Source organism: Notechis scutatus, chromosome Z (assembly GCF_049901735.1).
Source record: "Notechis scutatus isolate UNSWTSFEM ecotype Mainland chromosome Z, rNotScu1.2, whole genome shotgun sequence".
In the NCBI taxonomy this organism is placed as follows: Eukaryota; Metazoa; Chordata; class Lepidosauria; order Squamata; family Elapidae; genus Notechis; species Notechis scutatus.
The window spans coordinates 70,022,195-70,047,507 of NC_142025.1; the positions used below are offsets into that span (position 1 = coordinate 70,022,195).

At 35.5% G+C, this 25,313-nt stretch overlaps 1 protein-coding gene across 1 annotated transcript; it reads right to left on the reverse strand.

The window, feature by feature from the left end:
- Positions 1-1,594: 1,594 nt before the first annotated feature.
- INHBA (inhibin subunit beta A) lies at positions 1,595-18,749 on the reverse strand. The gene is made up of 2 exons (XM_026674874.2): positions 18,109-18,749; positions 1,595-3,028 (listed from the first exon to the last, which is right to left on the reverse strand). The coding sequence occupies exons 1-2, from the start codon at positions 18,494-18,496 to the stop codon at positions 2,163-2,165; spliced, it is 1,254 nt and encodes a 417-aa protein (XP_026530659.2). The 5' UTR covers positions 18,497-18,749; the 3' UTR covers positions 1,595-2,162.
- Positions 18,750-25,313: the final 6,564 nt, after the last annotated feature.

Below are 25,313 nucleotides of genomic sequence, written 5' to 3' on the forward strand. Positions count from 1 at the left end.
TTAATTGTGCTGCCTGGAATTCTGGGATTTACAATTGCTAGATATCTGGACAAATACTCTGCATTGACCAAAATTGGTACTCTACAATGCCTGCAGATTGATCAGAGGCATTTTAAAAATTACTGACACATAAATCTTGTATATTGGCAGAGCATGAAATAGTTCCTATGTGGAGAATAATACATTGACAAGACAATGAGCAAATTACTTGTTTGGCATTATCCACTGAGATATTTTCTCCAATATAACTCAGAAACTATGCAAGATGACCAGGCAATACACAAGTATTCTTATTCATTTGCCTCTCTTCACTTTTTTTCATACTTTCAAATGAACATATGTAATCACCAGTGTTCACCCCACTGTCCATTAATTGCTACATTTAAACTATTCAAGAGTTAGTGCACCCTGCTGTCTTGAAGTTTCAATTTACTGAAGAAAGATGCAAGATCACATTAGTCTATGTTTATATTGGAGTTTTTATATAAAGTGGTATATTTTTAAATAGGGGGAAAATAATACACTGTGCTTGGCACACAAACATTATTTTTAAGAGCATTAAAAGCCTAGCCTGAAATGCTTAAACTGTATATACAAATACATATACAAATATAGATTACACCTTTCTATTATGTTGTTTTCCAATAATGTACAGCTGCTGTACATATGAAGGATTCACAATTGCAGTATTCTAAAATTCAGTTTTTAATTCAAAGTTCTCTGGATAATTTAAGGGCTTTATAAATGAATAGCCAAATCTATCCTTCAAATCTGATGGTCAGATTCATCGAAAAACCATCTACCATAGTTTGAATATAATCAGTTTCATTAATGACCCTTAAATCAGATCCTAACTTATAGATAACATTAGTTTAAAACAGATTGTTTAGAGGCTCACACAAATATCTTTGGTGTACATTTTTAAGATATAAAATATTACAATAAAAATAACCATTTTGTGTGCTGTAGCAGTTCTTATAGCTCACAGTAAGTGCAGCTTTCAACTTCCTCCCTACCCAGCCAAATCCCTCCCCAAGTTACTTGTTAAATAAAGAAGACAGGTTGAACATAGTTTGTAGTGCAAATAGTAAACAATCTTTTTTAAAAAAAACAAAAAACTTTTTTCTCATTTTTACAAAATATAGAAATGTTGGCCCAGTAACTGGACAAACATGTTCCTTTCAAGTATCTTTCATTTAAGAAAAAATTAAATGGTACTTCCATTTTTTTTAAACTCAGGGCTCTCTCTCTCTCTTTCTCTCTCTCTCTCTCTCTCTCTCTCTCTCTCTCTCGTAAAGTTTCGGATCAACTTGGTTGCATAGTTCTAATGTCATAAGCACCTTTACGAAATGTAATATTGTGTTTCCTTTCTTTTTTTCCTCTTTTCTTTCTTTCTTTTTCTTTCTTTCTTTTCTACTTTTTAAAAAGTTTTTGCAAAAATAGTGCAGAAAATAAAGGTGAGTACACCTGCATTAATTGTCCCTTTTACATATATGTGTGTGTGTACACACACATATGTGTGTGTGTGTGTGTGTGTGTGTGTGTGTGTGTGTGTGTGATATATATATATATATATATATATATATATATATATATATATATATATATATATATATATATACACATACACACACACACACAGAGCATGTGTGTGTGTGTGTGTGTACACACACGCGTTCTTTTGTATGTGTTTTCCATAAGAAACCTGCACAGTCACATATGTGCACACTCATTGTGTCCTCGGTAAATTCTTGAGAATAACAGTGCCAGTGAATATAGTGTTCATACACATGGCTTTTATAAAATTTTAATAACATTTTGGATTTAATAGCCAAATTGCTGTATTTTAGGTATGCTGTTATCAAGGCTTGAATGCATAGGTAACATTGGGTAGGAAAAGATATCTCCTTTTGTTGCTAAGTGTGGAATACCATGCAATAAAATATAGAGCATATAAAGATTTCATTGCCTTGATGCCCTAGAAACAATGTCATTCTTCTTTCTTCTGTTTGTCTCTAATTTGAATACTAGATGCTATTATGTTGAAAATGTAACTGTTTTGTTGAATATTTGGTCTGTCCTGTTACATTTCATTTCAAATTATCCTCTTGATATTGTTAAAAAGACTGTCCCAAATTGTTGATATGCAAACTGCAAACAACCTATGAGCATCCACATTCTTCTACAATCATATTCTGGATGTCCTTTTTAATTATATTTTGCCCATCATCATAATAGAGCATAGACATTGGTCGTAGTTTGGTAGGAACACAGCATGACTTGAGGCTGGAGAAAGGACTGTGGCCTCTCATGCGGTAATGGTTGATAACAGTGGAGTGGAAAGATAGAGTAGAACTAGATGTGCCTGCAATATGACTAGGACAATCACCTTCACAGTAATTGGCGTGGTAGCCTTGTGGGGCAATGATCCAGTCATTCCAACCAATGTCTTTGAAGCTAACAAAGAAGTGCTTCTTGCAGCAAATATTGACTTTTCCATCACACTCAAGACCTCGCCTTCGCCGCCTGTGGTGCCGATCTTCTGAATTCCTGGCCAGCATCATTAGGAAGGGCCTATGTGATTGCTCTTTCTCCTCTTCTCCTGTGATTTCATTATCTTCCACAGCTTCTCCCTTTTTTTTCCTCTTTCCCATTAACACCAGACTGGCTCCTGTTTCTTGACACTGGTCACAAGTAACCCGCACATTCAGGGAATTCTTTCCCTGATCCAATAGACCCTGAACACTTTTGGAAACTGGGAAAATGTGCCAGGTACTTTTACGAGTGTCAACTGCCTTTTCAGAAATGAGAATTTCACTTTTTCCTCCCTTACGTCCACTTTCCTCTTCCACAAGTTGAGAGCTTCGCTTAGGCAGTTTCTGTTGCTGATGTAATCGAATGGTCACTTTTGTTCTGGTACGGTTACCTTTAGATACTTTAAGGAAAAGCCACACATCAGCTTGAGCCACCACTGACAATTCACTGCCTTCTTTAGAAATTTCAAAATGCAGCATTTTTCTGGCAGGACCTACAATATCAATAAAGGAAGGAAGGGAGGGAGGGAGGGAGGGAGGAAGGAAGGAAGGAAGAAAATCAGTTAATAACAACAGAACAGTTTTTTTTTAAAAAAAAATAGAGTAAAAGTAATACCATAGCAAAGCATATTATTTTATTTGAGCTTATCATTGGTAATAGATAATATATCTAATAATATAATTATTGTGGCCTAGAATAAAATTCCTTGCCCTTTTATATAGTACCCTCCCTTACCTACCTGCCCCACTTCCACAATTTGAGCATTTATCTCAAAATTGCCAAAACAAACTATCCCACATGCTTTAAACCAGAATTGAATATTAGGGTGGTGGCCATCTTGAGGAAAGTGATTATTGTACTATTATTTTTTCCTTCACGTGTTATAAAATAATTCAATCTGCAGATTAGGAGAAGAGAAGGTAGGGAGGGAGGGAGGGAGTGGGGGAGAGAGGGAGGGAGGAAAAAAAAGAAAAGAAAGAAAGAAAGAAAGAAAGAAAGAAAGAAAGAAAGAAAGAAAGAAGGGAGGGAGGGAGGGAGGGAGGGAGGGAGGGAGGGAGGGAGGGAGGGAGGGAGGGAGGGAGGGAGGGAGGGAGACACTGAATGTGGGTAAAGCATTTATGTCCAAATAGCATTCTTTTTGCTATGACTTCAAAGGGATCTCTCTCCCCCCCACACACACCTCTATCTCTGTATATCTGGAATGTCCTCCCTCTCTCATATTTAAAAGTGCATTGCAAGCAAAAAAAACCTGCAAAGACATATCTTTTCACATATATAGTAAACTAAGCTTAAACATTATGTTCTAACACAAGTTTATTGGAGTAGCTTCAAGTGACATTCACAACATGATTACAAAAGTATCTTCAGCATAGCCATCTTCACTGAGGTAACAGTGTAGTATTTGGATGGCTTCTTTAATCAAGCCAATCCAACCTTGGTTTCTCTTCTATTGACTCAAATATATTAACAAAACCTGTTATTATAATGTGTGAGTAGTTATAGATTATTGAAATGTTTCCAGCTTTGAGATACGATAGTTGATTTTTCTGGAAGACCAATGTTCTCCAGAAATGCCAGTTTAAAAAATGGTACTTTGATAGTTATAATTGCTTTCGAAATTAAATGTTATTTCATACAAAATTCAACACAGCACTGTCTTGATTTCATGATAAAAAAATGATCTTTTAGACCTGAAGTACGATTTCTAGTGTTATAACACAGATATATCACTGACATCCTTAGAATGGAAATGTGGTAGAAAACTTACTTGAACTTTTGAAGAAATGTCCCGCATTGATCTGATCCCTCATTATTCCTACTAAAATCCAAACTCTGTCAATGACCTTGGAATACTCATCTCTAATGATCTAAGTGCTAGAGCCCACTGTAACTATATAGCCAAAAGGCATTAAGAGTTGTTAACCTAATCCTATGTAGCTTTTTCTCTGGTAATATCACACTACTAGCTAGAGCATACAAAACATTTGCCAGACCAATACTCCAATACAGCTCATCACTCTGGAACCCACATTACGTATCTGATATTGACACAGTTGAGAAAGTCCAGAAATATTTCACAAGAAGAGTTCTCCACTCCTCTACTCATTGCAGAATACCTTATGCCACCAGACTTGAAATTCTAGACGTAGAAAACCTAGAACTAGGTCAGATCTAAGTATAGTATATAAAATCATACATTGCAATGTCCTACCGGTCAATGAATACTTCAGCTTCAACCATAACAATACAAGAGCAAACAATAGATACAAACTCAAGGTTAACCACACCAAATTTGATTGCAGGAAATACGACTTCAGCAACAGAGTGGTCAATGTCTGGAATACTCTACCTGACTCTGTGGTTTCTTCCCCAAACCCCAAAAACTTTAACCTTAGACTTTCTACTATTGACCTCACCCTTTCCTAAGAGGTCTGTAGGGGGCATGCATAAGTGCACCAAAGTGCGTACCGTCCCTGTCCTATTGTTTCTTTTATTTTTCTTATATGTACTCATTTCTTGTATTCATAACTATGTTTATCCTTATACCTATTATCTTGTAAGCGATTGACAAATCAAATAAATAAATAAATAACTCACTAACAGAGATGAAATTCTCATTAACAGATGAGATTCTCACTAACAGAGATTAAATGATAGAAGGTGTTGAAGCTACAGGAACCTTGGGGGCAAGTGATCATGCAATATTGGAATTCAACATTATGCAAGCACAAGTAGTAGAACAAAGTCAAACTAGAATCTTTAAGAGAACTAATTTCAATAAACTTAGAGAGAGCTTGGGAAGGCTTCCATGGATGAGAATCCTCAAGAAGAAAATAAGTCAAGAAGCTTGGCAAATTTTGAAAAGTGAGGTTATAAAAGCCCAGTCTAGCACAATACCAATGAAGAAGAAAAATAACTGCTCTCAAAAGAAACCAGCATGGCTGTATAAACAACTCTTTGACAAATGGAAAGACAAAAAAGACAAGTATAAAAGTAGAAAGAGGGGCAAATAACCAAGGCAGAATATCAGCAAATAGCCCAAGCCTATAAAGATGAAGTGTGGAAAGCTAAGGCTCACAATGAACAAAGGCTTGCAACAAAAGTAAAAAAATAACAAAAAAAAAGCTTCTTTCAACATGTTAAAAATGAGAACAAAGTCAAAGAAACAATTGGTCCACTGCTGGGAGAAAATGGCAAGAAGGTGACAAGCAACATGGAGAAGGCAGAACTACTCAACTCGTTTTTTGCATCTTTCTCTACACAAAAGGAAAAAACAGCTCAACCTATCAAAAACCGCACTACAAAAAATAGATTAGGAACACAAGTGAAAATAGGGAAGAAAATGGTAACTGAACACCTGTCTACCCTAGACAAGTTCAAATCACCAGGATTCTATGGATTACACCCTAAGGTTGTGAAGGAACTGGCAGACGAGATCTCAGAACCACTGAAATATATTTTCAAAGATCAGGAGCACCAGGGAACTGCTAGAGGACTGGAAAAGAGCTGATGTAGTTCCCATCTTCAAAAAAGGGAAAAAATAGATTCAGGAAACTACAGACCTATCATCCTGACCTCAATACCAGGGAAGATTCTAGAAAAGATAATCAAGCAATGAATCAGCAAACACCTAGAAGCAAACAAAGTAATAACTGAAAGCCAACATGAGTTTATTAAAAACAGATCATGCCAGACTAATCTTATTGCATTCTTTGACAGAGTGACAAAATTAGTTGACAGAGGAATGCTATAGATATAATTTACTTGGACTTCGGTATGGCATTTGATAAAGTAGACCATAACCTACTACTAAATAAAGTAGAAAAATGTGAGTTAGACAGCATCACCACCAGATGGATATGTAACTGGCTGACCAACTGCACTCAATGTGTAGTCCTCAATGGGAGTGCATCTACATGGAGGGAAGTATGCAGTGGAGTACCCCAAGGCTCTGTTTTTGGCCCAGTACTCTTCAACTCCCAAAACAAAACAAAAAAGCAGATTACCCATATCAATAAGGAAACTTCAATCCAAAAAGAGATCACTCTGGTGGAAAAACAAATCTGGTCACGTTGCCAATTTCAAAAACCGATACAAAAATTTATGCCACCAGATAAAGACCGAATGCACCAATTATCACATTAAACAAGAGGAAAACCTTCTAAGCACCAATTCCACCCGTGCTTTTTACAATTTTGTAAACAACAAACTAAAAGACTCAAGGTCCATCCCTCCCTTGATAGGACCTGATGGTAAAGACTGCAACGACGACACCATTAAAGCCAACATCTTTAACACATTCTTCGGCTCAGTATTTGTAAACAGCAATGGATCATGCCCAGTATTTCCTAGCCGTACTACAGATAACAACAATGATCTAATACATATCGATTTCACAGAAGACAATGTTAAAAAATCACTACGCAATCTAAAACCATCTCTATCTATTGGACCGGATGGAATATGTGCCTACTTCCTAAGAAAGCTATCCACTGCCATAGCCAAACCTCTAAGCATAATCTTTGAAAAATCTTTCAGGACCAGCTCCTTGCCTAACCTATGGTCACAAGCCACAGTCATCCCCATCTTCAAAAAGGGAGACCGAAGCCTAGTTGAAAATTACAGGCCAATCTCCTTATGCTGCATCACCTGTAAAGTCATGGAATCAATTATTAACCAATCCATCATCCTCCACTTAGAGACAAACAACCTACTCTCCAATAAACAATTTGGTTTCAGAAAAACTATCCTGTAATCTGCAACTCTTACACTGCAAAAACATATGGACGACACAACTCGACCAAGGCAAAGCAATAGAGGCAATCTACATAGACTTCTGTAAAGCCTTTGATTCAGTGGTACACGCACAAACTACTCCTAAAAATAAAATCCTATGGTATCTCTGGACAACTGAATAACTGGATAGAAGCATTCCTGTCAAACAGACAACAAATGGTCAAAATCGGGAGCGTCCTATCAAATCCAGTACCTGTCAATAGTGGTGTCCCCCAGGGCAGTGTTCTAGGACCAACTCTCTTCATACTCTACATAAACGACCTCTGTGATCATATTAAGAGCAATTATGCGTTCTCTTCGCTGATGATGTAAAGCTGTTCAATACCACAGACAATACTGCTACCCTACAAAAAGATCTTGACTATGTATCTGAATGGTCAAACAAATGGCAACTTCAAATCTCAACAAATAAATGCTCTGTCCTACATATTGGCAAAAAAAATCAGAAAATAAAATACAAGCTGAATAGCCAAGATCTTGTTGATGACCCAAGCTCTGTAAAGGACCTTGGAATACTCACCTCTAATGATCTAAGTGCTAGAGCCCACTGCAACTACATAGCCAAAAAGGCATTAAGAGTTGTTAACCTAATCCTACATAGCTTTTTCTCTGGTAATATCACACTACTAACCAGAGCATACAAAACATTTGCTAGACCAATACTCGAATACAGTTCATCAGTCTGGAACCCTCATTACGTATCTGATATTAGCACAATTGAGAAAGTCCAGAAATATTTCACAAGAAGAGTTCTCCACTCTTCTACTGTTGTAGAATATCTTATGCCACCAGACTTGAAATTCTAGAACTAGAAAACCTTGAATTACGCCGTCTTCGGTCTGACTTAAGCATGGTATATAAAATCATACATTGCAATGTCCTACCTGTCAATGAATACTTCAGCTTCAACCATAACAACACAAGAGCACACAATAGATACAAACTCAAAGTAAACCGCACCAAACTTGATTGCAGGAAATACGACTTCAGCAATAGAGTGGTCAATGTCTGGAATACTCTACCCGACTCTGTAGTCTCTTCCCCAAACCCCAAAAACTTTAACCTTAGACTGTCTACTATTGACCTCACCCCTTTCCTAAGAGGTCTGTAGGGGGCGTGCATAAGCACACCAACGTGCCTACCGTCCCTGTCCTATTGTTTCTCTTATTCTTTATTTTTCTTATATGTACCCATTTCATGTATTCACAACTATGTATACACTTATACTTATTATCTTGTAATCAATTGGCAAATCAAATAAATAAATAAATAAATAAATAAATAAACATCTTCATCAATGACTTGGACAAGGGGATAGATGGGGAACTCATCAAATTTGCACATGACACCTAGCTGGCAGGAATAGCCAACATTCCAGAAGATAGGCTTAAGATACAGAATGATCTTGACAGACTTGAACACTGAATACTCAAAATAAAATTCAGTGATGAAAAAAGCAAGGTTCTACATTCAAACAAGAAAAATAAAATGCACATGTACTGTATATGTGGTACCTTGCTCAATAGTAGTAATTGTGAGAGGGATCTCGGAGTTCTAGTGGATAACCATTTAAATATGAGCCAGCAAGTGTGCAGCAGCTGCTAAAAAGCCAGCACAGTTCTAGGCTGCATAAACAGAGGGATAGAATCAAGATCACATGAAGTGTTAATACCACTTTATAATGCCTTGGTAAGGTCACACTTGGAATACTGCATTCAGTTTTGGTCCGCACAATGTAAAAAAGATGTTGAGACTCTAGAAAGAGTGCAGAGAAGAGCAACAAAGATGATGGAGGCTAAAACATATGAAGAACGGTTTCAGGAACTGGGTATGTTTAGTCTAATGAAAAGAAAAACTAGGGGAGACATTATAGCAGTATTCCAATATCTCAGGGGCTGTCACAAAGAAGAGGGAGTCAAGCTATTCTCCAAAGCACTTGAGGGCAGGACAAGAAGCAATGGGTGGAAACTAATCAAGGAGAGAAACAACTTAGAACTAAGGAGAAATTTCCTAATAGTTAGAACAATTAATCAGTGGAAACAACTTACCTCCATAAGTTGTGAATGCTCCAACACTGGAAATTTTTAAAAAGATGTTGGATAATCATTTGTCTGAAGTGGTGTTAGGTTTCCTGCCCAAGCAGGGGGTTGGAGTAGAAGACCTCCAAGGTCCCTTCCAACTCTGTCACTCCTATTCTATTCTATTCTATTCTATTCTATTCTATTCTATTCTATTCTATTCTATTCTATTCTATTCTATTCTATTCTAGTCCAGTCCAATACACTTTTCTTTGCTACTAATTATCTTGCAACTATGATTATTTTTATTTAGTCAATCAAAAACATCTGTATCAAACTGTATTTAATTTAAAGAATTGTTCTCTGGAAGTGCTATCTTTGTCCCATCGTTTCTGTTGTAAGCCTGCGTAAAGCTACTGATTACACTTACACTTTCTACAGCAATGCAATTATATCCTCTCATTTTCTGAAAGCCAAGCTGTCATCAGATGTATTAATTGCAAAAGATTTGTATGACTTTTAAAGAGTACAGTACATGTAAATCTAAACTCTGATTCAAAAAATTATTTAAGCACAAAAGTGTTTGAATGTAAAGTGGAATTTATTTCCACCATTTCAGTGAAAGAAATGTATAGCAAATGATCAGCATTGATGTCCACCTTGTGTTAGAAAAGAGGACAGAAGCTGCTAATATGCACTCACATAACTGGACATCTATAATTATATGGTTGAATAGCTCTACTTACCACATCAACACATAAATAAAACTGGACTGTAGTTTCACAGTATGTTTTGCAAATCAAAACCAGATTGCACAGAAGACAGAGGCATTGTGTCATTGTGAGTGCTGTGTCATTCTGACACTAACTCTTCCCTTTTGTGTTTTGATGTATGTAAGAAGCAGAATTTTCAGTGCAACACTTACAATACTTTTTTCATTACTTTGACAAAATGGTCAGATTTTACAGATATCTCTGGACAGCACTGCCTCATTTGAGACAAAATAAAATCCTCCCTTAATTCAGGGCATTAATACTCCAACAGTAGCTTTGCTATGAAAAAATGGTATTTTTAAACAAGAGGGGATTTTTTTGAAACCTATATTTATATATTCCAGTCAGAAAAAGGTGTTTTTAACACTTAATCTGGCAGGAATTACAAATTATCTTGTAATAGAAATTAATATAATATTTTTTAAAAATACAATGAGAATATATAATAAACACATAAATACAGTTAGATTATGACATGAACTTCAACGGAATGTCAACATTCTCTTCTATTGGAAGCCCTGAAGGACCAGGATAGGGCAGAGGTTGTTATCAAGAAAGTTGGTTATGGTTGCTAAACATCAAAACCAACTTGACAGCATACTGAAAGACTATAGAAATTGTTATCTAGGAGCTAATTTAAGGTGCTGGACGAATTGTGGAGACCAAGATTCTAGTTTAGCCTCAAGCATGAAGCCAGCTGGGTGATCTTGGATCAGTCACTTCCTCTTAGCCTTAAATTAGCATCAGGCTTTGCAACAAACCAACTAATAAAAAACAGCTTGTGATAGATTCACAGTAAGAACTAGGTGAACATAGTGCCAAAACAAGCCCATACTGTAGTCACAACAAGCACTATAAAACACAACAACACTAAGAGCTAAGCTTTATCATTATGGATCTGGATGTATAAATAATTTCTTAGAATCATAGATAATTTGGAAGAGCAGGTGCAGAGGCAAAGTGTAGTCAAGAATAGAAACAGAAGTACACACACACACACACACACACACATTCAAGGGTGTGTGTATATATGTATATCAAGTGGGAAGGTGATAAAAAGTTATCTGCCACAGTGGAAAGTTCTGAAGGGAGGATTTTGAAAGATCTGAATGGGAAAAAAAGATCTTTCACAAATTCTTCCTTTCTTTTTGTTAAAACTTTCTATGGAAATCATTAATCTTCCTTTTTGTAAGGTTCTGACAATTTATGGTCTTTTTGCTAACACCAGGATTGGCAAATTGATGTTTTATGGATTTACTAATAGAAAAGGGATGGAACATGGGACATTTGTTTAACCCTACAGGGAGTGAAAAGGTTACATTTGTTTATTCTTGTGATGAATATTTGAAATCATATATACAATTATCTGTACATATACATATTTTTTCTTTTTAATAATATTGTTTCTTTTCTTTCTTTTCCTTTTTTCTGTACCTTTAATCTTTTTTTCCATTCCTTTCTCTTTCTCTAAGTTTAATTTATATTTTTACAATTGTATTTAAAATTCTGAATAAACATTATTTACAAAAAAAGAAAGAAAGAAAGAAAAAGAAAGAAAGAAAGAAAAAGAAAGAAAGAAAATTCAGATCCAGCATGAATTTTGACTTTTGTGCTTAATAAAAAATTAAAATTTCTGTAACAGGTAAATTATTTAAAAATGAAGGTTATTTAATACATTTTGAAATATTCTAAGAGTTAACGAATTATCAAATTTATTTTTCAGGAAACATTATACTTCCTGTTAGCATGGTGGAAATTATGCTTGATATCCTTAACTGATGTATGAGTATGTCTTTACCCTTGAATCCATTGGAACCTAATTATAAGTAGACAAGTTTCTATTGCACATATATGAAATCTATCAAAGGAGTAGCCATTTAGTATAAAAGAGATTTGTTATTTAATTTTTCTATTATTCACTTTATTTGAAGCTATTCTATTTTGTAGCATAAGTGAATGATTTTATTTTCTATACAACAAACTTTTGATTTCTACTGACATATCTTTGGGGCATGTTTATGTATAAATGCAAATGTGATCAAAAGTTCCATGTTTTAAACCCCCCTTTCCTTTTCTATAAAAAAATAATTAATGTATAATTAATTTCTGCACTATAAAGGTAGATATTGATCATTTAGGATATCCCCATCTCTGGTAGTGGCATTTAGGAGGTGCACTGTATAATTTATTCTATAAGTTTTCACTACGGCTCCTATGCAGAGATTCCAAGTACACTCATAGTTCTCTCAATGAAAAATATATACTGTCCAGTATCAGGAAAAGATTATGTCCCCAAATGTACTTCTAAACATTTTTTTCCTAAATCTTGAGGCCCGAGAGACACATGAAAGTCATTCATTCATGTAGGAAAAGACAAGTGTGTTTCCATGCACTTGGTTTAGTAGGAAACTTTTTTATTAACATAACGGTGCCTGAATTCAAACACCATCCCAACATTCTTATGAAGTACCATGTCATTATGCACAGTTCATGTGGTGCACAATTAGTGTTATATCTTCCATCTGATATTGTTTTGAATATCTCTAATGTGAATTGCTAGCATTTTGCTATATTTTTGAGTGCTAATAGTCTTGGATCTCTGTACAAGAAGAAACGTACTGGTAATTCAATCAATATCCACCAGAGCAATATCTCTATGAATTTTTCTAAGAAAACAGTCAATAAAGGAAATATACATGTGGATTCAGACAATTTACAAGATATTAACATACCATTTGTCATTTCATACAGCCTTGTGGGAAATACATTGCAGCCAGAAGCATGAAATGTCCAACTGGCACTTAAACACCTTACTTCTCCCTGCTGTGACTTAAAAAGTTCAACTCACAAATAAGTAAGTTAATAAGAAGCACAATTCTATCAGCAGATACGGATACTCAGCCTGAAACTTATTTATGGATCACAGTTTCTATTTTTGAAAAATAATTACATCATACTCTTCTTCTTTATTTTACTTATTTTCTCAAATCCTGAAACACCTGACAAGGATTTTTTTAAAAATTTTCCTAGTCAGCTGCCTAAAATTCTAAGAGTAGTCCTCATGTATTCTTGCCTTGTGAAGGAGAAGCATGCCCTAAGGCCCCTGTTGCTGTACATTTTAAACAAAACAGCACAAAATTTAAATATGTAGGGATGCAAATTAAATATGTTCATATTAGGAACACTGCATAATATCATTAAGTTATAGCAAAACTAATTACTGTGCCAGTCTTTGATTACTTACCAAAGAGGTCAGTTACACCTAAAAACATTTATTTGGTAATATTTAAACCTCATCAGCTTGGGTGCAAAATAGTCCTACTAATGCATGGAAGTATTCCTTCCATTTGCAAAGAAGTGGTGAATTCAGGGAGGGCGTTGTTTTTTTTTCAAATTTTCATTTTCTCATGAAAGCCTCCCAACTTCTTGAGTAGATTGTGTGCAAGGATATTTCAAGCAGCAAGGAAATCAATGGAAAATATTTCATAATGATGTAATTCTATTATAGGACCTTGGCTGGTTAGACAGATAAATTTACAGATCTATTTCTTTTAACAATGATATTCTTCTTTCTGAGTCAAGGAAGTAATCTCCCAAAGACTTGATGGAAGATCCAAGGGAATAGAGTAGCTAGTGAGGATGTTTCATTCACTCTGGATATTCAATCAGTTTGGAAAGTTGATACAAATTGACTGAATTATTGAAATGGATGAATAAAATCTATAATTTGATTTTAATATTTGAAATGATTTAGTCCAGTGCAGTGGCCTAGAGATGGAGCTCTCGCCTCACAATCAGGAGGCTGTGAGTGCGATCCTAGGTAGAGGCTAATATTTGGAATAGACTCTCCTGCTTGAGCAGGGGTTGGATTAGATGACCTCCAAGGTCTCTTCCAAATCTGTTGTTCTAGTTCAAGTTTAACAAGTGGACCAATCTGAATAGATTTAGATTGAGCTGAACCATTACAATGCATATATTTGTCACCAGAAATGAGTCAAGTCCACCCATTAATCTGATTCACTGAATATCCAAAATCCCTCTGAATCATATCCAGATTCATTTGGAACTTTTTTCAAAAGAGAATGGGCTAAAAACAAACATGTGATTTGCAAAAAGAAGCAAAATAGTCAAAATTTATAATCCAGCCTTCCTCACTGAGTACTCACTTCAGCCATGTTGACTAAGAATTTAAACTCGTCAGATGGCCTTCAAAAAAAGAATGATACCAATTTCCCCACCCTTAACAGTGGCTAGTTTGTAGCTTCCAAGTATTCTCTTTCTTTCTGCCTCCCTCCCCTTCCTCCGTCCTCTCTCTTTTCCTCTCCCCACTTTGTCTTTGCTTTGTTTCTGAATATCATATTCTTCAGTAGTTTACCATTAAAAAAATTCTTCAATTCTGCTAGATTAAAAAAACACAAGACAAAGAAGCAGACAAGAGAAATAGGCTCTGCAAAATTTCTCTTTCAAAGCCGGTTGGATAAAAAAGAAAAAAGAATCTTGAAGCTAGGTTAATTTGAATGAAATGGAAAGAGGGGGAGGAACTTAAAAGCACTCGCCCTCTTGTGGTTACTTGCTTTTATGTGTTCAGTATAAAAAATAAACCACTGGAAACCTTTTGTTTTAATGAATGAATCTGAAAACTTAATAAATTGCCTCCTTTCAATACTTTATTGCAAATGTATTTTTAAAAAATCATTAAATTGTCTTTTGTGGAGATTTCTGTTAGATGTCAAGGAAGTGGAAAATATACAGATAACCTCTGAAAACATTAAGACATTTATTTTTAGTAAACCTGCTCAGATTCAGGCAAAGTTGGTATAAATTTGGTTACAGTTTCCATTTATTCCTCATTACCTGCTGATCATTATCACTAGAATGTCAATATTATCTCCTCCTTACTCATAATTGTCATTTACAACTTTTAAAAAAATTGCTTGCTGAATTACCATTTTCTTTTCTGTTCAATCATGTCTGACTCTCAGACGCTGCCTGGATAAGTCCCTTCAGGGTTGTTGTTTTTTCCAGAAGTGATTTGTAATTCCTAGAGCTGAAATAAAGTGACCAGCCCAACTGGTCATCCAACTGGTTTTGTGCCCAAGGCAGGACTAAAAGTCAGAGTCTCCTGGATTGTAGCTTGATGCCTTAATGACTACACAAAAGTGGCTTTCTAATTACCAATAGCATATTATAAATCCAACAGTGGATTAACACAGTCCAGTAGCTATTAGTCATCTGAATGTAAAATTAGGGTGTTAGCTAGATTACTATAGCTTATTGCAGCAATATTCACTTTTGTGATATTCTTGATAAGTATAGTAATAGTCATTCTTGCTTCCCAAAGGCAATTTAAAATACAAGCATTTTAGCTGACTGTAAATATGATCTTACTAGTAAAAAGCTTTATGTAATTTTCAGGTATCTTCTGTTAATTGTGTTAAATGTAGTTATTGTGATGCCATGTTAGACTGCCATTTTCCTTCTATTTATTTATCATTATTAATTTAACAAAAAGTAATCTGGATTGTCAGCAGCACCTGTCAAGAAGTTACCTGGTCTCTTGGATCAGAGAATACCTGTAGTTTGGTATGATTTGGGTACATCAGCCTTTGGAATTATCCATTTCTTATTTCATCTCGAAATAAGCCGCTAAACCTTTTATTTTTTTTCCTTTCAAATTATCTTAATCTCAGTTCAGAAAGGATGTGTGAGAGCTCTATAAACTATAACTTAGAAACTTTATCAGAATATTTTAGAAACCACTGAGATAACTTTATTAAATTAATTTGCTTTCAAAAATTAAAAAAGAAACTACACTGCTTTTATTTTCATAATTTAAGCTTGACAAAACTGAAGGTATATTTCCATTCATTTTCATTTATTCTCTACTGCTCCATTGAAAAGATGGATGTTTTCAAGAACAACAAGCAGAATACCGGTAAAGAATATTTCTCATATTTTATTCAATTATTTTTGAAATGTAACCTAAAAAGGTTTTGACTTCTACTTATACATTTCAACAGCTCTATATTACATAAATTTCCTTTATGATTAGATGCAACATGTTGTTTCTTATTTTCGGAATAAGTTCTAAAAAGATAGATAACCACAAGAGGGCTATAATCAGCATATAAATTGAATATTATGCAGTATTGTTTTGTGCAACAAAACTTTGCTTGAGCTTTACATTTCATCATGGAATAAACTAGTAAAGAAAGAGAAATGATCTTGAGGAAGGTTCTTTATGTTTGAAGTAAGTTATGTCTATAGTCTGAACAGAACATTTCAGGATTTTTTTTCCTGCTTTTGCTATACTGAATTCTAGTCAATACTGATAACATGCTAAATATAACATTGACATAATTATAATCACAATTGTTCCTACAAAGACAAATCACAGTAGTTTGAACATTGATAAGTTCTAGTTGAAAGAAATAATGAGTTGCTGGACTATTGGCCACTTTCTGGGCAATGGCATAACAAATATTAACCATGTGATTCTGTAAGCCAATTGAGCTGCATACCACAGTTGAAGCGTGTCACAGTTGCCTTTGGAGCCTGTTTTAAGCAGAAAAAGTACAAACCTCTAGAACTCAAGCAATGTCGAGAAACCACAGTTCATTCCATCTGTCTTAGAGAGTTCTGTGGTAAACTGGATGCAGTGTCTGCCCCTCAGATGGTCTATCAAATTCCCTCCTTCTGACTGTTTATTGCTTCATAGAGTAAAACCACTGGAGTAAAATCACCTCTAACCATCTTTTAAAAGGAGAGAACGAGTCATTTTTCTTTGCTTTCATAGCAAACCCTTCTCAGGCAAGCCAGGGTGAAGGGGGGTGGGGAGATGCATTTTGGTAAGTGCTACACTGACATATATACCAAGGATACAGTGGGAATGCATGCCATTTAGCAGCAGGAATGTCTGTTTTTAAATCATACATGCTTCTCGGCATGTCTTTTTCTGCAAACAGAACATCTGAATCAACAGGTTTTCAGAATTGGAAACTCTGAGAGAGTTGTTTTAATTGTTTATATTGCTCCAACAAACTTTTAAACAAAAGTGCTCAGTGTGCCTATGCATATTTTTACTACCATATGTTGGGCTAAGCAAAACAATGAGATTCCTTGCAAGCTGCCTTAGCATCACTGAAAAGTGCTTTCACTAGGGAACAGCATTAATTTCCAGAAAGTTTAAGTCGTAAATCTTTAATTTCTTATTATTGGTAAGTCTGAATGTTTGACTGTCCTGAGCATAGGCACACATATGGACGTGTGTGTACAAATGGTAAACATTGAAGATAATTGATTATATATTTATCATTTAATAGCAGCTGAAATTAATTACTGCTTGCAGGAATTGAAAATGAGTTGAAAAATAAGTAGTTGAAAATGCACCCCATCAAAGTTGCACTCTTTGGCAGAAAACTCTAGGACTACCATCTTTCTTTGCTTTGTTTTTTTTCCCACTGTGCTAAAGTCAGCATTACAATTTGGATTGCCTACAACTATTTGCCCCACTTAGTATTAGGTTTTCTGACAGTAGCTGTTAACACTTTTACTGCCTTGAACATTTGCAAGGAACTGAGTAACAAATATTTATCCTCATCTTGACAGATTTTACAGTGAGTTGATTTAGAAACTGATTGTAGCTGTTTTTCTTTACTTACACCATTTTAAAAAACACTCCTTGCCCATTTGCCTATTTACTACCTCATTCTGGTTAGAACTGATCAGTTCTTTTCTCAAGTAAGGAAGGAAGTACCCTTAATATGAAGTACTTCAACATGTTAGATGCTTGTACTTCACTTGTTCAACTTGTTTGGTAAGTATAAATAAAACATCTGCAATCAAGGCTGAATTCTACAAAACTACATTCCTTCACACTTTTTCTCTCTACTTTCCCACCACCTCATCTTGAATGTAACAGCTTCAAAGAAAGGTTAATTGCAACTAATAACATTGTGCTTCCTTTTCACCCGCATAGCACCCACCTGATTCTGCAAACGTTATGATCTCAGATGTTTGTTCCATCAATTCATTCTTTTCTGTTCTTCTTCCAATGTCATTCTCTATTTCCACATTACCATCCTCTCTCACTTTTCCGACGTGGAGTTTCTTGATAGCATTTAAAAGTGCAGCTTTGGGCACTGGCTGAGTGATGTTAGGTCTGTCTCTCAAGTGCAACATGTTCAAGATATGCTTCTTTACAGCTTCTACCATCTCAGGCTGGGAGCTGGGCACATTCTTGGAGAGAGTGCCAAGGGCACAGGATGGGCAATCAGAAACTAAACTGTGCCCCTCCGATCCTGAGGCTGGTGAACTTTGCACTATAATCCAGAAAAATAACAATACCAATCTTCTAGTCAGAAGCAAAGGCATTCTTGCAGCAAAAGTTGTTGTGATTCCTTTTTTAAAAGGCAAGGCTTTTCTTCCCCCACAATTACTTCTTCACCCAGTTGGATTTTTCCCCTTTCTGCTTCCTCTTTTCTCTTCAGGAAGAACAAAAAGTTTTCGATGAAGTTTGGTTTGAAAGGTCCCTCTCTGAATTCACTAAGTGCAAATGATGTCTTTGACTGTCAGTGAGAGGAATCTGACTCTGTCGCGCTGTAGGCAAAGCACACGCTGAGAAATAGGCAGAGAGAAATGAGGGAGGAGGAGAGCCTAAGTGAGTTGAATGAGAGAGGGAGGGAGTTTTGTCTATGAGTAAAGCTCTGATTGAGAAGGCGGAGGAACAGCTTAAGCCTTCCTTATGCTCATTGCACTCTAGCACATATTTCTCATTTATATTGGCACTCCGGCTTATGATCTGGCCACTTTTGCCTTTGAAATCACTTTCTTTTTCATAGTTGCCTGTTAGTTTCCTGTCTTGGCTCCCTCCATCCCTCCCTCCTTCCCTTACCCCCACCCCAAATTAGACATCTCTGAGTTTTTTTTCCTCTTCCTATCTTTTTCACGAACTCCCTCAGACCAATTTAATAGGGTGAAACTGAAATGAGAAGGCTATTTATTGATAGCCTTGGAATACATCTGAACACACCCAAAGGAGATGTTCAGAAAAGTCCAACTGCTTCCTACTTCAAGTTCTGTCCACAATAAGACTTGGGCATAAGAACTAAATCTGTGGATTAAAACTTGAAGTCCTTTGTCATCCATTGTAACACTTTTAAGATTAATCCATGCTTATGGCTTGAAGAGAACTAAACTAAAAATTACTTAAGATGGACATTTAATGAGTTGACAAAGTCATGTGACTTAAAAGTGTATCCTTTTCATTTGATTTAATGGAGAATTCTCTTTTTTCTGATACCACATATTGGGACCCTGTTTTTTTAATTGCTCTGTTAAGAGGCAAATATTTGTTTACTGTAAATGGATTGTCATTAATTTCTTCAGCTGTTAGTTTGTATTGAGACAAGGATGATGTTCCATATCTTTTTTACAATTTGGTCAGATAATAAACTATGTTTGAGACCTCAGTTGTCGTTTTTTCTTCCCATTTAATTTATATTATCTTAATTACTTTAATCATAAATCATAAAGCTGTACCCATGAATTTACCATTTTGCATAATTTTCTTATACTGCAATTTAAGATTTAGTCTTTTAGAAATACATCAAATAATAAAATAGATCCTATGATCTCCAAGACAAATAGACAATCCAAGGGACAATAATAGCACAAATATATTGTTAATGAAATAATTAAAATGTACTAAATGTCTTTTGTATATTTGTATACAACTTTTTAACAATAAAAGCAACATTCATTTCCTTTACATATGCTACTTAGATCTCCTTTGATATCACCAAGTTTGAATACTCTGTATATAAATACTATCACTTGAAAAACTATATTTTAAAAAGAATTCTATTGTATTCAGTAATTATATTTGCAACATCGCCTTCCTTCTGGACAGCTTGCTTTTTGTTAATAGGCTAAAAGCTTACATTTGAATGTTAAATTTAATACCAGTAGTAGACATATAATATAACATTTCCATAATGATAAGGAAGACATATATCATGTATGATTTTTCTGGATACAACTTTAGGACTGACAATGAGGGAACATAACACTTAAATTTTGCCTTTCTGGCCCCCAGCTTCTAGTGATCTCTGCCATAGAAACTTCAGATCACAGAGTTTTGTACTATTTGTACATTTACTTAAAAGTTATACTTAATATTGTGGGATGGAGTTGAAACTGGATTGGCCAATGCCATGTTACATCAGCATTTCAGTGGTTTTCCTGTATGAGACATACTTCATGACAATTACCTAATGGAAATTCCTATTTGCTTGGCATGACAAAAGATTGCCTATAATCTGTATCTGCATTTTTTTTTAAAAAAACTACCTTTTCAGAAATAACATTTTCATTAGATATTATTTTGTTTCAAAAGCATTGACCTTTTTTCTTACTCATTTAAAAGAAAAATGAATGATAGTTTCTGATTTGCCCCTAATGTATTTTGGATTTATTTTCTCTTGTCTTTTCTCTGCTACTTGATTTTTTTTTAAAGTTAGAGACACTAGTGCTGAAAAGAATACTTAAGAATAAATCTAGAAGAATGATACAATGTATTGCAACTTAACATCTAGCTTTCATATGTGTAAAAGTCATAAGCATATACAACATGCTTATTTAATGATATCACTAACTTTGCAATTTTATGCACTTTTATTTGGGAATAAGTTTTTATTTAACTTATTTTAGATAGTTTGTTGCTGCCTTCAACAGTATTATTAGCATTGTTATTAGCATTGCAAGCTATCTTAAGAAACAAGAGAGATGTAACAAAAATTGATTCAGCCAGAGGAAGCCCTCAAAGTAAAATGAATTATTAATTTGAACTGGGAATTTAGGATGGATGAATTAAAAAAACAAAAAACCTGGGTGGCATTCCATTTTAATATTCAATACTCATTGACTTCCAGAATAAGAGAAACTGTAGATCTCTGACTTCAATATCAAGGGATCCTTGACTGCTGGTGAGTATATGTACATCCAGTGTTGCATAAAGTGGTTTGTTCTGGAATATATTTAAACTTTTTGGTTTAGCATTTAGCTCTAGGATTTTTTGAAGGGCAAAAAATGAATATGCCTAGCTTTTTTTGAAATCAATGTTGTTTTAATGCAAATAAAAACATTTCAGAGCATCATGATTCTTGTCTGAAGGAAAAAGCACTAGCAGGGATGTTTGTGAGGAATATGGAGTAAAGTTGAGTTGAATAACAAACCAGATTCTTCAGACAAGTTTGGAATACTGTTTCCAATTTGGAAACAAACAGAGCAGTTGCCTTATTCCAGGTCCAGTATGCACACAATTTCTTCAAAAACATACTTTAGGGAAGTTAAATATATTGAAGCAAAATTTAAAGGAGTCTTTGTATCATTTAAAACAATAGCTTAGAAGAGGGAAAAAAAAATTTCATTTAAAGAAGAGGTCTTAATCTCAAAATAAATTCAGAAACTCTTTTTAAAAATTCCATCTCCTTACAGATTCTTTTTTAATCCTTCAGTTGAATACATAGATTTTAACATTGTGAGTTACTCTTTAAAGCAATGATCTTTAAGCTTGTTACTCTTAGACATCTTTTTTTTTAAAATCAAGTTGTCTGAAAGCTAATTCAAAAGATTGTGAGAAAATATTCCAGATCGTAACAAATTCACGCTTAACATGAGCCTTACAATTTTTGTGCATAAACTAAGACTACCACTAATAGCATAAAAAGACAATGTTTTAATGGTTTTATGGCTCAATACACATTTCCAACTGTTTTGAATAAACGGGTCTTGAGGTAGGTTATTCAAAATATGTGGGAGGGTGTGTATTGCCAAAAATGGGTGGTTTACTGCTGATTTCATGATCTGAACAATCTTTGGATTGATGCATGTTACAAAAATGAGCTATGTTTTCTGGGATCTATGAGTTATGGACTGCCCTCCCTAACCTTAAGTTATTTAACCACACTCCCTCTTCATTGGGACATGGAGGGAAACAAATAGAAAACTTGTTTCCAAAATAGTTTGTCTAGAAAGTTTTTCTTCTGTGTCAGGATTTTCAGTGAGAAATATGCAAAACATTTTGAAGAAATGCAACAATTCCCTGAAAGACAGCCTTGAAAAAATTGACCAAAGATACTATTTAATAAAAAATAAATTTTATTAAACATTTTTCAAAATTTAAAAACGTATTTACATTTCCAGCAACATTACAACATTGTCAACGTTCCTGTTCATGTATCAATTACTATGTTACTTTTATGTCTATTGTCTAACCAAGTATACCAGGAGACCCAGACTAAGTAATACTCTATTTCGTTTCTATCTTTTAACTCAGTCTGTCCATCTCTGCAAAGTCTAAATTTTTTTTTAATACTGGCCCCTTAGATTGTATAGTTTCCTGTTTCCAGTACTGTACAAGGACAATCCTGGCCACTGTTATTATATATTATAATGTATATATCGTGTATATATAATGTATATATCGTGCCAGTGCGAGCAGTGTGTGACCAGAGCTGCTGTCTCTCTATAAATAATGGTGGTGGGGGCTGGTGTGCTGGGCTGGTTGGCTGCACTGCTGCCTCTTGATTGGTTGATGGAGTTGATGTTGGTATAATGGGCTGTGTGATGGCCTTGTGAGTTTTGTTGTGGAGATATCCTGGATCTTGTGCTGTAATCTCCTGGGTCGTTTGTTTTTTCCAATGGAAAAAAATCACTACAAAATAAATTATGCTATAGCACCCAAAAAAATCCCCACAGAATCCATCATATGTGCAGTAGAATCCAGCCTAACTAAATTAAATACAGATGAAGCTGATAGAAGAAGACACCAAGTTACTAACATCCTATGCACAAGCAAACCACCCAAAAGCAACTTGCACAAAGAAGAACTAAAAGCCCTGCAAGCCCTAAAAAAGGATAGCAGCATAATCATACTTCCAGCAGACAAAAGGAATGCCACAGTAGTAATGGATAGAAAAGACTATGAAACAAAATTGACAGACCTACTCCAAGACTCCACATACAAACCCATAAACATGGACCCAACCACATTTCTGGAAAAAATAACCAAGAAGAAAATTATAACCAGCCACATGACCAAAGAGATCCAACAGACGATCATCCCAAGAGAAAAATCTTCCAGATGCCCCAAACTATAAGGCCTCCCAAAAATACACAAAGAAGGCATACCTCTCAGACCCATAGTCAGCTCCAGAGGAGCACCACTACAAAACCTAGCTAAACACTTAGCAAAACAGCTACAGCCCCATGCTGAAACAGCAGCTTCACATGTACAAAACTCATACCACTTCTTGGAAATGATCAAAGATCTACACGTGGAACAAGAAGATCTGCTTGTAAGTTTCGACGTGGTTTCACTATTCACTCAAGTCCCGATAAAAGAAACTCTTGAAATCATCAAAAATAAATACCAACCAGCTAAACACCTTATGGAACTAGCAGAACACTGCTTAACCAACACATATTTCATATACAAAGGACAAAGATACAAGCAAATTGAAGGAGCCCCTATGGGACCACCACTGTCACCCATCATTGCAAACCTGTTCATGGAAGAATTCAAATCCAGAGCCCTGGCTAATGCCACCCACAAACCCAAACTATGGTTAAGATACATCGATGACACATTTGTGATTTGGCCCCATGGAAAAGAAAACCTAAACAACTTCCTAACACACCTAAACAGCACACACCCCAAAATCAAGTTCACCATGGAAATGGAAACAAACAAACAACTACCATTCCTAGATGTACTAATCTACAAAAAAAAAAAAAAAAAAGAAGGCACACTAGGACACACCATATACCAGAAGAAAACACACATCAACCACTACCTCAACGCCCAATCCCACCACCACCCAGCAGATAAACTCCGTGGCCAAAACACTAATCGCCAGAACCAAACACCTAGCAGACAAGACACACATAAAGACTGAACAATGCACCCTGACTAAAGTACTGACAGTCAATGGCTTCCACAAAAGCAAAATCACTGGCTTGATCCACAAAAGCACACTGAGACATAATGGAGACCTAGAAGATGAACAGACCTATGGAATAGCTGTCCTGCCCTACATAAGAGGTACTACAGACAAAATCAGTAAGATACTACACAGGCATCACATCAAGACTGCCTTCAAAACAGACAGAAAAATAGCAGCCATCGTTAGAAACCCCAAAGATAAAATTGACCTGGAAAACCAAGGCATATATGAAGTCCCCTGTGCATCATGCCTGGCTATATACATTGGACAGACCAATAGAAGAATAAGTACCCGCATGGATGAACACAAAAATGCAGTAAAAAAGCTGGAATACACTTCCTCACTAGTCCAACACATGAAAGCCACAGGTCATAGCATCAACTTCAATGGCACCAAAACCCTAGCCACTATAGAAAACCCCAGCCACAGAATTATCAGAGAAGCCACAGAGATTGAAAAAAGACCAGAAAGCATGAATAGAAGAGATGATTCCACCAGACTGTCAATTATTTGGAAGCCTGCACTCACAAACAAAAAAAATCTCCACACCACAAGCCAGGCAAACACCTGGGCGCAAACAGATTCTCCCTGATACCTCCAGCTCAAACACACCCCAACCAGGCATGATGAAACCTAGATGAAACCTAGCTTCCTAACAAATGATAGCTATCCATTTACTCGGAGCCAAGCTGCACTAAAAGCCTCCAATACAGGAACACAATGTTGCCACCCAATCAAGACAAAAAAAGCCACAAAACAGACAGAAGATATTAGAAACACCAGTCAAGCAGAACACAGCAAACTCCAAGACCAATAAACACAGACCAAGACTCCCAACCAATCAGGATGAAGAAAAAAACTATTCTGGCACAGCAGTAGGCTAGCCCCAAATTTCAAACTGAAACAACTGTAAAAGTCTGACTCACAGATGAACACAATACAGAAGCATGATGATGGCAGATGAGATTCTGCTGAAACGTTGCTACAACTTTAAAAGCACAACTACAGTAGTTTTAGCTTCCGAGCATGTCTACCACAAATGGAAGAAAGTACCCTGTTTATTTTTGCATTTCCAGCAATTTGGATAGTAATTATATAATATAATATAATAGGAAGATAATTATAAATTATATTATAGTATAAAAGGGAGATAAACCTGATGGAACCCAGAAGAAGGGCCTTCT

Bases quoted from the DNA above. Each gene is read 5' to 3' on its own strand.
- INHBA (XM_026674874.2), bottom strand. From the start codon at position 18,496: ATGCCTTTGCTTCTGACTAGAAGATTGGTATTGTTATTTTTCTGGATT. The intron at 3,029-18,108 runs GTGGGTGCTATG...TTGATATTGTAG, and splicing joins CATAACGTTTGCAGAATCAG to GTCCTGCCAGAAAAATGCTG.